This window comes from Carcharhinus amblyrhynchos, chromosome 21 (genome assembly GCF_965287045.1).
Source record: "Carcharhinus amblyrhynchos chromosome 21, sCarAmb.v2.hapA, whole genome shotgun sequence".
Taxonomy (NCBI): Eukaryota; Metazoa; Chordata; class Chondrichthyes; order Carcharhiniformes; family Carcharhinidae; genus Carcharhinus; species Carcharhinus amblyrhynchos.
Window position 1 is genome coordinate 18,087,749 of NC_137344.1, and position 12,488 is coordinate 18,100,236.

Consider the following 12,488-nt stretch of genomic DNA (forward strand, 5'->3'; position numbering starts at 1 on the left):
ACATGTTGGGGTTCAAAAAAAAAGCCATAAAACTGTTATAAGGCATCAAGGGCATTGCATTATTAAATAGAATAAGTAGTACTTAAAAGAACAATTTGCAAATACCTTTAATTTGTTGGTCATGGGATTCATCTGGCAATTCAAGACTGCTTCAGCAACAACATCACGAATGATTTTATATTGCGGCCCACATAAAATAAAGCGATCCATCTGTACATTTGAGTGATCACGCTGGAAGAAACAACCACTCCACAAGTCAGCATACCAAAAAATCAAAGATTGAGGGAGCAAATTTACACCAAAATTCAAAGTCATGGAGAATTCCACAACTAAGTCAATCACTGGGTGACAAAAATTTGCTAACCTGTTGCATTGTTTATTTTGGTGGTGACTTGTTACTAATTTAAGTTTAAGTTTATTTATTAGTGTCACAAGTCGGTTAACACTGACTGCAATGAAGTTACTGTGAAAATCCCCTCGTTGCCACACTCCAGCGCCTGTTCGGGTACTCTGAGGGAGAATTTAGCATGGCCAATGTATCTAACCAACATGTTCTTGCTTAAATAAAAATAATTTGTGGTCATAAATGTTTCTCAATTTATGGTTATCGTACTGATGCATTGCAGGATGGGATAAAAACACACAGGCAATATTTAAAATATGTTCTATGTTGATAAGTTTAAGAAGTTGGAATACTGCATTTAAAAGCAAAGAATTATATGTGTTTACTTATAGAGTCATAGAGGTTTACAGCATGGAAACAAGCCCTTCGGCCCAACTTGTCCATGCCGCCCTCTTTTTTTTAAAATCACTAAGCTAGTCCCAATTGCCCACATTTGGCCCACAGTCCTCCATACCCATCTCACCCATGTAACTGTCTAAATGCTTTTTTAAAGATAAAATTGTACCCGCTTCTACTACTACATCTGGCAGCTTGTTCCAGACACTCACCACACTCTGTGAAACAATTGCCCCTCTGAATCCTTTTGTATCTCTCCCCTCTCACCTAAACCTCTAGTTTTAGACTCCCCTACCTTTGGGAAAAGATGTTGACCATCCAGCTGATCTATACTTCTCATTATTTTATAGACCTCTTATATGATTATCCCCAAGTCTCCTACCCTGCAGGGAAAAAAGTCCCAGTCTATCCAGCCTCTCCTTATATTCAAACCATCAAGTCCTGCTAGTATCCTAGCAAATCTGTAAGAACTTGATGAACTGAATCATCTCCAACAGGCAGCACAATATATTGATGTGAACATCTCACTTAAAATGAACATGTTTCACCTGTTTTTCAATTATTTCATCTGGAAACATCCAGTGGCTGTCTTCAAGCTCTTGTAAAGTCCGAACAAAATCCATCCCATACTGATCATAGACCGTCCTCATCAAATAAACTCGATACCAGTCATTGCCGGATTGCAAACAAATCATTTTGATATGTTCAATGAAATTTGTCTTCACGGCTTTGTGCTTCACATCTGAAAACATAACTATATTGAAAATCAGAAATTAAAACCTGGTCACTAATTCAAATTACACAGGCCACTGTAGAGCCAATGTGTTCTGTGGCAATGTGAGGTCCCATTCACTATGAAAGGAACAACATTGCACAATAGTTAACAAGAAGTGGAGGAATGATAAACCATGACCCCATTCATGCAGCGCAGCTTCAGCACACTTGCCCCTGAGTCAGGGGCTCAAGTCCAACTCTGGAGACCAGAGTGCAAATTCTATATTCCAATGCAATACTGGAAGAGTGCAGAACTGTCAAAGATACCATATTTTTTAGATGAAATGATAATCCGTGGACCTGTTTGACCTCTCAGGTGGGCCTAAAAGACTTCTCCCTCCAGAGCGCTAGTCAATATTTATCACTCAAATAATAACACTAAAAAGTTGTCTTATTATCATTTTTCTGTGTGCAAATGTGCCACCACATTTCCTTTAGTGATTACACTTCATAAGTATTTAACTGACTATGGGCACTTGAGGGAACTATTAAAATGCAAATCTTTCTTTCCTTTCTATCCCACATCTGCCTCATCATCTCTCTTACTGAATTATATAATTACTTCAATTCTTTGTACCATATAAACATTTCCAGTTCGCAATAAGTAACATAATATCTGTAACTATCTTTATTTCTCTCTCATTTACAGTATATATAACATCCCTATACTTTAGCTGGAAAAAACTGACTGAATATAAATGCAAACTGAATTAATGACAGAAAGAGGAGGGTTTTAACTCCCACAGATTAGATAGTTGGTACCCACTATTGTTAATACCTCATATTGGAGTAGATGAACAAGATCTGATTAAGAACACTTTCAGTGGAGAACAGGTTTTGGGGTTGCCATAGCATTCTCACCTAGGTTTGGCCTAGGTTTGGGGTTGGAAGAGACCCCAAAACAACTCATCCAAAAACAGCTTACAACTCCATCCCCCGCACCCCCCCACCTCCGGGAGGGTGGGCACATGCCTGGCTGTGGGGGTCTCATTAAATGGAAGAAGCCAGCCAGCCAGAAGCTGTAGAGTGACTTTGAGAGAGGCGGGAAACAGACGATCGGGTCCTTCCGGCTGGAGGACAGTTCATGTGCGATGGAGAGTGCTGGGCAGAGAATGATTTAATGCTATTTTGAATGCTTTACCTGTGCTGTTGTGCGATTTGTACACCAGTTGAGCTGCAAGACTGAAGCAAAATCGCAGCCTGGCAATGTTCTGTAAGTACTCTGCAGCATTTTCTTTGCAGGTCACTACCTGGCGTCTGGCAAACCTGCTGGCAAAGTTGCAGTTCTGTTTGAGCAATTCTAACTTGTCAAGTCCTCCACACTGTTCAGAGTGACCATATATCGAATCCTTCAAAGGGAAATACATTTAAAGATTGAGAAACATGTGCAAATCTTTAAGCTAACTTTAGGAATGAGGTTTACTTAAGGACTCCTCTTTACCTCAAAACAGTTGATGAACAGAAGATAGAGTTCCTTCTGATCTTCTTTCCAGAATATCTTTTCCTCCACACGGGACAGATAACTCTGCATAAAAACTTTTACTTTCTCAAAACTATTGAGAGACATAGAAAGCATTAGTGTATTGAAATTCAATTCAGTGTGAAATTTCCCATCATTGACCATATATTTTTAATAATTCAAGGTTATTTATTAGTCATAAGTAGGCTTACATTAACACCACGATGAAGTTACTGTGAAAATCCCTTAGTTGCCACACTCTGGCACCTGTTCGGGTACACTGAGGGAGAATTTAGTATAGCCAATCCATCTAACCAGCATGTCTTTGGACTGTGGGAGCAAACTGGAAGCGCCCGGAGGAAACCCACGCGGACACGGGGAGACCGTGCAAACTCCCTAACTATGCATCTTGCGACACTAAGGGGCAATTTAGCGTGGCCAATCCACCTAACCTGCACACCTTTGGACTATGGGAGGAAACTGGAGCACCCGAAGGAAACCCACACAGACACAGGGAGAACGTGCAAACTCCTTACAGTCACCCAAGGCTGGAAACAAACCTGGGTCCCTGGCCCTTGTGAGCCAGCCATTTTTGCCACTGTGCTACCGTGCCATGATATTTAAGTCAAATCGTTTATTTTCCCCTTACCTATAATGTAGCATAAGTTTCAGTAAAAAGGATCTTATCACAGGATTGATGTCCACGCATTCAGAGAATGGGGTTAAAGTTCGGGTCTGGTAGAGGTGACCTAATATTACAAACAAGGATGTTTTATCATCAGTTTACAGATTGTTTCCATTTTAACTTCATTGCCGACCTTCATGCAAAAACCTATATTTGGAAATTCAAACATGGTCAGCACACAAGAAATTTAGATATTTCTTGTACAGAGAGGAAATGCAATGAGCATCAAATCAAGACCGTGTACTGCAGTGTGTCAGTCTGTAAAGCAGATTGGGTTCCTGACAAGTGATGCACAACACGAGGAAATAGCCACCTGTTGCCTGGAATACTAAATGAAGAGGGCTTGTGAAATTCATGTAGGATGAGGAGGGCTGCCTTTTAAAAGTTGAGATCGAAACCTATCTCAGAAAGTGTTACTCTCTCTCTCGCTGAAACACAAAATCCAATTCAGCTCAGACCACGGGTTTAGAATCTCTTCTTTGTTGTCTGGGAGGTCCCAAAGTGGGGGGTCAGTGGGGAGCAAGTGGTCATGAGCTCAGAACAAACTAACAGAGAGATCTCATTCTGAATTACATATGGAATTGAAGGAAAACCCAGACTTTTACAATAGATGACTGCCTCGTCTGTGGCAGTGAATGGAGATTTGACTGAGTGCCAATTTCTCTGCTGACAACAAAGGCAGGGTATACAACATTGGAGAGTTCTGGCCATTATCCCCTGTGTTTGGGGTACAAACATCTTCTTAAATAGAGTGGAAGTAAACTTTCTTTCTACTTAGTGTCTCATTTTGTGATTGTTCCAAAAGGGTAAAAACTAAGTATGTTTATTAGTTACAAGTAAGGCTTACATTAATACTGCAATGAAGTTACTGTGAAATTCCCCTAGTCACCATACTCCAGCGCTTATTCGGGTCAATGCACCTAACCAGCACATCTTTCAGACCGTGGGAGGGAACCCAGGCAGACACAAGGAGAATGTGCAAACTCTACACAGACAGTGATCCAAGCCAGGAATCAAACCTGGGTCCTTGGTTCTGTGAGGCAGCAGTGTTAACTACTGTGCCACCCCACATGATGTGACCAATGCCGTACGTATGAAGCTAAGTCAACTGCATTGTGGTTATGTATCTAATGAGCTGAAGCTTGGTTGTCACCCACAGTGGGACACCTCAGATACATTATATGCCTGAGGCCTCTGGTCAGTTTAAGCATTAAGCATCTGTCACATCAGCAGCCTCGCAATGTTTGAAGACAGAGCAAAATCTTCAGTGTTAAGGTCGGTGGAGATTTATTATCTTCTACGTCAATACAAACCTTCAGGTGATTCCCTGACGGCGATTAGTAACGACAGCAGCAATGTAATCACTTCATCAGAGGGAGGAGAATCTTCACTGAAGCAAAACCTGGAAACAACCTCCATGAAAAACATATTGCACCTCTGACGGAAGTTATTATGTTTTTCCATTGCCTGTCTGTAAATTCAGAAGAGCATACATTTCAGCAGTAGAACTACTTTATCATGTTAGACTGTAACATCACATTCTCACTGTAGGTGAGGGGAGAGGATAATGTAGTGATAAAGTCAACAAACTAATAATCCAGTGACCCAGGTTAGTGACCTCAAGGCATGGGTTTAAATCCCATCACAGCAGATGGTGGAATCATAGAATCCCTACAGTGCAAAAGGAGGCCATTTGGTCCATCGAGTCTGCACCGACCACAGTGCCACGCAGGTCCTATCCCCATAGCCCCACATATTTACCCTGCTAATTCCCCTGACACTAAGAGCAATTTAGCATGATCAACCAAATCCGCACATCTTTGGACTGTGGGAGGAAACTGAAGTACCGGAGAGAACCCATGCAGACACGGGGAGAATGTGCAAATTGCATGCAGACAGCGACCCAAGGCCAGAATTAAACTCGGATCCCTGGTGCGGTGAAGCAGTGTTGCTATCCAACATGCCACCGTGCACTTAAGTTCAATTAATAAAAGATGGAATTGAGCGTAGACAAAACTATGACTGATTTTTCTGTAAACTGAGTTTCAGACATAATGTGGATATGCCGGCGTTGGACTGGGGTAAACACAGTAAAAAGTCTGACAACACCAGGTTTAAGTCCAACCAATTTATTTGATAGTAAACTCACTAGTTTTCGAGGTTACGCCCTTTGTCAGGTGAATGGAGAGTTCTGGCCTCAGACAGAGCATATAAAGCACAGACAGTTTACAGATTACTGATTAGAATGCGAATCTTTTCACCTAACCTGCTGTTCAAGTCAAGTCTAAAGTCTTTAAGACTTGAACAGCAGGTTAGGTGTAAAGATTCATATTCTGATCAGTAATCTGTAAACTGTCTGTGCTTTATATGCGCTGTCTGAGGCCAGAACTCTCCATTCACCTGATGAAGGGGGTAACCTCGAAAGCTAGTGAGTTTACTATCAAATAAATAGGTTGGACTTAAACCTGGTGTTGTCAGACTTTTTACCGTGTTTCAGACATAACACAGAACTGGACCTCACCGCCTCCACCTCGGCTTGGCAAATTGGGCTGGGCAGATGGTGAAAATTATAATTAGTCAAGGGATGAGGTCATCACCCACCAGCCACCTATAATGTCAATGCAATCACGATTAGGCTGTTCTGGAGGGGGATATGGAGGGATTGTTACTCAAGTGGGAGGAATGAGTGGGATGGGAAGGAGGTCAATGAGATTAGTCACTGTTGGGTTGGCTGGGTCATCATGCAGGTAAGAGAAGATTGGGGCAATTGGGCAGGTAGGTGGGTAAGAGAAGATTCGGGCAGTTGGGGCTGCTACCAAGTAGGGGAGGAGGTAATGATGAAGCCCCGATGGTGCCTTCAGAGAATGTTGAGGGAGACACAGAGGGAAACCATGTGTGAACCTAAGAGGAAATCCAGCCTGGGATATCCGCAGAGGAGTAGAAAGGAAATAGTAAAAGGCTGGGGTAGGGATTTGAAGGGGGTGGGTGGGGGCAGTGGGCCAGTCAGACTATAGGGCAGATATATTCTACATCCCCTGAACTTTCAACAGGAACCCCAAGAAGTGACCCTAATCTACTGGAGTGAAGCCTGGCTCAACACAAATCCAGCAGAAAATCCTACCCACCATGTCCCAAAGAAGTAACCAATTTAGCCACAAACTCTTGCATTCGTCTATTAATGTCATTACACAAAGGACAAAACTCTAAAACTTGGTTTGCTGGAGTCAAACTTACTTTAAGTGGGTGGAGACTTCAATTTGGAAGGAAGTTGGCACAGGCACTTTACATTTTGGACAAAAAGGCTGAACTTTAAGTGACTGATCCAGACATTCAAAACAAAAGACATGTTTACACGGAAGGTAAGCCGGGTCCTTCAGCACCCCAAGGCAGACTGGACATTCTTTGATTCCGTATCTGAGGGAGGGCAACACAGTAAGAAAATATTAACAAATTGTATAATTGACTGTTTTCTCATATGACTCCCATTTTTTGACTCTGTATTCTTTTCCAAAAGCAGAGACTGGCCCAAGTTTTCACAACTGATCACAACTTGCATCAATGAGCGCTTGTGTGTTACGAATGATTTAAACCAGCCACGGCGCTTAGTTTCCTTCTCATTCGGTACAACATTTCTTTTTGTTAGGGAGTCAGCACGGTCCACTCAAACAACTGAGTTTCATTCGTAACACAAAACTGGACCTCACCCCATCCACCTAGCTGACAGAAGGATATTACTGTACTTGCAGCCAAGCTGCTATAACTTATATTCAGAGTCTTGTTATTTTAGATGTAGAAACATTGGACTCATCAACATTCTCAATATTTGGACAGTGTTGTGACATTCATGGGCGGGACTTTCTGGCCTCGCACGTCCTGGAACTGGAAAATCCCATCCGAGTTCAACGGACCTTTCTATGGTCCACCCCTCACCCACTCCGATCCCCGTGGCGGGGGGGACGGTAAAATTCCCTCCTCTGTGTCACGGCACCAATGCACAACATCGAGTGGTGGATGCCAAGCACTAATTTAAAGGAACCAAAAGGCAATTTGGGTCAAGCCACTGGACAAGAGCAACACAATCATTCGCAGGAACAGCATGAGTTGCACTAATGAATGGTGTCCTTATGGACGAATTTTACCTGCAGTCCAGGTGACTAGCTTCCTCGTTGCACATCTGCAGAACCTCAATAACTGCTTCAACTGTTCTGTTCTTCTTCAAATCAGAGCATGTTCTGAGGATCTGTGTCAAACCATTGAATACGTTATTACTGTTTAATGTAACAACAAAACCAATTCCTCATCAGGAACTGGAATCATTCCAGAGTCTAGTCAGAAAAAATGGGGAACTGCAAAATGACAATATACAAATCTTCTCATTAAAAACTCATTTCGCACTGTGCGAAACATGCCTAGAAATTACTGTTGATGCTTTAAATGGAAGAACAGTTAACATTCCCTCACAGCTTTCTATTATTTTAGTAGAGGTGTTTGTTCTGTTCCTATTAAATTAATTGCTGCTCCTGTTATGGCAGTGGAGAAAGTGGTGAATGACTTAAGCATGCATTAAGCCTTCTCCTCTTCTACTCTTGGCAACACAACTGATGGAACTTTAGCCGAACTTGGAAGCTTCTTCTGGAAGAAAGGGTTTCAGGATTTTTTTGTTGACATTTTATCTTCTCAAATAATTTGAGTTAGGCCACAAATCAGCCATGATCTGACTAAACGGCAGAGTGGAGTCGAGAGGCCCACTCTTGTTCCTATGTTGTTATGTTTATAGACAAAAAGGAAAATAACATCTCTTTGTTGGCTATGAGGGCCTTGTATCAAATAAGCTTTGGTACAACAACTAGACAGACATTGACATTCTAGTAAGGGTCCATTGTGTGAAAAACAGAATCTGTATTCTTTTAGTAAGATGCTCTTTTGTGCCTGGCACATTCTAGGAGAGTTTTAATCTAACTTGGCCTTTCCTTTATTTAACTTGGGAATGCTTAGCAATCTTGGCCTTGCAGCTTTGAGAAAAAGTTCTATTAAAGTTTTAGTTGAGATTTCACATCAAATCTGCTGCAGAGAACTTACAATAGGGGAAGAAACTGGACATTCAATTTCTCAGATGATGATAAACATTAGATGGAATTCCTAAAGCAAGTGGTTACTGGTTTAACAGAAAAAGATACTGATGTTGACCAATTTATGAATGAGGAATCACAGGATATATGTGGGTAAAGTTAAAGAATAATTGCTTTGCTCAGCAATTGTGTGGAGATTTTCCTTTAACTTTATAGTAATAGGAAAATGACTTCCCTGTGACTGAACTGGCTTGCAATGTAACTGCCTGCTCATCACAGTGTAGACAGTGAGTTATTCCCTAGTGCAAATTGATGAGATGGTTGCACACAATCTAAGTGTTAACAGTCAACAGATAAGAGTTGAAGAGATATCCAAGAATCTATGTGCTTAACATTCTTAAGAAGCTAATATGTTTCATCAGCTGAAAATAATTTAAACTGTAATAATTGCCATAAGCACGTTGCTGTGTAAATGATGACAAGTTCACTCATCGCAAAGTTTGGTTCTTTACCTTCTGAAGCTGTGCGCAATATTTTACAGCAACACTTCTTAACTTGACATCAGCATCAGCCACACTGAAAACAACATGTTCGATAAACACAGCCAACACAAGGACACATTCCCAGTTTGATCTGAGAGACAATAAAATAAACAAAATAACTACACTTTATGTGGATCAAATATTGAAGTTCACTGCGCAAAAATAAAAAAATATAAACTTTATCAGAACTGAAGTGTACTTTTGTCATAGAGCTTAAGTGATTGTAGACAGACGGACATCTATATCAGTTTATATCAGGCTGAGCGCTTGATCCCATGTGGAAGGCAGCAGTGAGGGGCATTTATACAAGAAGGGACAGAATGCAGCCCAACGTATCTGTCCTGGCTGTTTGTTAAAGCCCCTGCCCTCCTCCCTCTCGTAAACCTGTACCTGCTCTCTCCTACCATACAACATGCTAAAATCATGCATATAAAATAATTTCACATGCTGGTAAAAGAATGGAATTCTCAGAGCACAAAGGCTGTGGAAGTTATATATTGCCCAGCGTTGACTGGACTATACCTGTCTGGGTTCACTGTCACTAATAGGGAAATATTGAAGCAAAACACATTTTATATCTGCACTGACTTTTCCAGTCACATTTGAAGGAAAACATGTGACTTTTACATTCCCCCTGCCGGCGAGTTTGTAGGTGAGGGGGTGAGCTTAATATGGCTCAGATGGCCTGACCAATGGGTTCCCGCCGACCTCAACCTCTGCAATTTTAAGCTGGGAAGAGCAAGGCCCACTAGCATTTGCCAATTGAGACCCTAAAGTGGCCAATTTACTGAGGCTGTTCTCTGCCCAGCCTCAATTTTCAGGCTGGAGGTAGGGGTTTAGTGGGAGCCTGAAAATTCATCCCTCTTCAGATTATAGGCAGGAAACATAAGATCATAAGAAATAGGAGCAGGAGTAGGCCATCTAGCCCTTCGAGCCTGCCCCGCCAGTCAATAAGATCATGGCTGATCTGTCGTGGCTCAGTTCCACATTCCCGCCCTCTCCCCATAACCCTTAATCCCCTCTCTTAGCAAAAACCCATCAACCCGCGTCTTAAAAATATTTAGCGAGGCAGCCTCCACCACTTCAACGGGCAGAGAATTCCAGAGATTCACCACCCTTTGAGTGAAGAAGTTCCTCCTCAACTCTGTTCTAAACCGCACCCCCTTTATCTTGAGGCTGTGCCCCCTAGTCCTACTGTCCTTTCTGAGTGGGAAGAGTCTCTCCACCTCTATCCTATCCATCCCATTCATCATCTTATATGTCTCAATGAGATCTCCCCTCATTCTTCTAAACTCTAACGAGTACAAACCTAGTTTATTCAGCCTCTCCTCATAGCTCAACCCCCTCAACTCCGGTATCAGCCTAGTAAACCTCCTCTGCACTCCCTCCAAGGCCAAAATATCTTTGCTTAAGTGCGGCGACCAAAACTGCACACAGTACTCCAGCTGCGGCCTCACCAGTGCCCTATACAGCTGCAGCAAGACCTCCCTACTTTTATATTCAATCCCCCTCGCTATGAAGGCCAGCATCCCATTCGCCTTCCTGACCACCTGCTGCACCTGCAGGCTGGATTTTTGCGACTCATGCACAAGGACCCCGAGGTCCCTCTGCACCGTCGCCTGCTGCAGTTTTTCGCCACGTGGGAGGGCTCCTCCATCAGCATCCTGCGTGTGACATCAGACTGCAGGAACTCAGATAGGCTGGCAGCTTTCTGAGGCGTGGCCTCCTCCTGTGTAAGGGGCAGAAATCCTGCCATCCGTAAACCTCTTGGCTGGCCACAGGCCGGAATTAAGGTGGGGCAGATTGCAACATGGGACAACACATCTATCAGCAGGGAGTGTGAGAGAGGAATAAAATGTGGGGCTTGCCTGATTTCAGCAATAATTTGCTGACATATCGGTCCACAAGTTTTGATGTACTTCTTATCGTAAATGAGTTCAACTGACGGCTGTACAGTTTCCATTATTTCAGTTAATTCTTTGCAATTCTGGATTGTCGCAATGTCTAAAGCTTGAGCACTTTCAGCGCAAGCATAAGCAGCAGATATGTCGAGCACCTGAAAAGTAAGCACAAAACATACATGTAATGAAGGGATGGAAGCAGTTACATTTCTCCATGTCTTTCTCAGGTTTAAGAAAACACTTCCCTATCTCTGGAAAGGCATCAGGAAGGATAGCACATGTGTTTCCCAGCCCACACCATGCTCGCTGAAGATTGGGCAACTGTTCCTCAGGCCTTTCCAGTCACGGCATGAGCAGTAGTCAAGTATTAAAGCCTGGTTTTAGAATGCCTCAAAATGAAGACCCAGGGTAGTAAATTCATGTCAGACTAAGAGGGGAAAACACCAGTCAGAAAGTAGCTGCTGTGTCAACCATAACGGTGGCTCAGTGGTTAGCACTGCTGCCTCACAGCGCTAGGGACCTGGGTTCAATTCCAGCTTTGGACTACTGTCTGTTTGGACTGCTACTGCACATTCTCCCTGTGTCTGTGTAGGTTTCCACTGGGTGCTCCAGTTTCCTTCCACAGTCCAAAGAAGTGCAGGTTAGGTGGATTGGCCATGACAAATTGCCCCTTACTGTCAGGGGGACTAGAAGGGTAAATACGGGGAGTTACGGCTGGGTGGGATTGTTGTCGGTGCAGGCTTGATGGACTGAATGGCCTCTTCTTGCACTGTAGGGATTCTATGGGGGGGATATTATGGCCTTGCTTGAGCGAGACCAGAAATTCCTGCTCAAGGTCAACAAACATGTCCGTTGTCCACCTCTCACCCGCTTTGATTCTATGGCAGGCGGGCAGTAGAATTCCGGTATATGATTCTACGAACACAAACTGCATCAGTACAAGTGCAGAAAGTGCTCCCTCTGGTGTTGCAGCACAAGTTTATAAAGTGTATGTTTGATATGATTGCTCCAGTGATGGTCATTTTCATTTGTATGATTCGCACTTTTCATTCTACAATGGCAAAATGGTGGCACATTGGTTAACACTGCTGTCTCACAGCTCCAGGGGCCCAGCTTCAATTCCGGCTTCGGGTCACTGACTGTCGAGTTTGCAGATTCTCCCCGTGTCTGCGTGGGTTTCCTCCGGGTGCTCCAGTTTCTTCCTGCAGTCTGCAGGTTAGATGGATTGGCCGTGCTAAATTGCTCTTTAGTGTCCCAAGATGTGTAGATTAGATTGACTGGGTATGGTGAGTGTGTGAGGCCAAATAGTCAGGTGATCA

The 12,488-nt window shown here is 43.0% G+C and overlaps 1 protein-coding gene across 1 annotated transcript in view; it reads right to left on the reverse strand.

Moving 5' to 3' along the window:
- LOC145356666 (E3 ubiquitin-protein ligase rnf213-alpha-like) overlaps positions 1-12,488 on the reverse strand; it is a 164,179-nt gene that overhangs the window by 39,028 nt on the left and 112,663 nt on the right. The window contains exons 44-53 of the mRNA XM_080209532.1: positions 11,137-11,324; positions 9,239-9,359; positions 7,797-7,897; positions 6,892-7,071; positions 4,971-5,128; positions 3,622-3,721; positions 2,955-3,066; positions 2,655-2,862; positions 1,288-1,481; positions 106-231 (exon numbers count right to left, since the gene is read on the reverse strand). Of these exons, the coding sequence (XP_080065658.1) occupies positions 106-231; positions 1,288-1,481; positions 2,655-2,862; positions 2,955-3,066; positions 3,622-3,721; positions 4,971-5,128; positions 6,892-7,071; positions 7,797-7,897; positions 9,239-9,359; positions 11,137-11,324 (1,488 nt within the window). The remainder of the gene's footprint in view (positions 1-105; positions 232-1,287; positions 1,482-2,654; positions 2,863-2,954; positions 3,067-3,621; positions 3,722-4,970; positions 5,129-6,891; positions 7,072-7,796; positions 7,898-9,238; positions 9,360-11,136; positions 11,325-12,488) is intronic.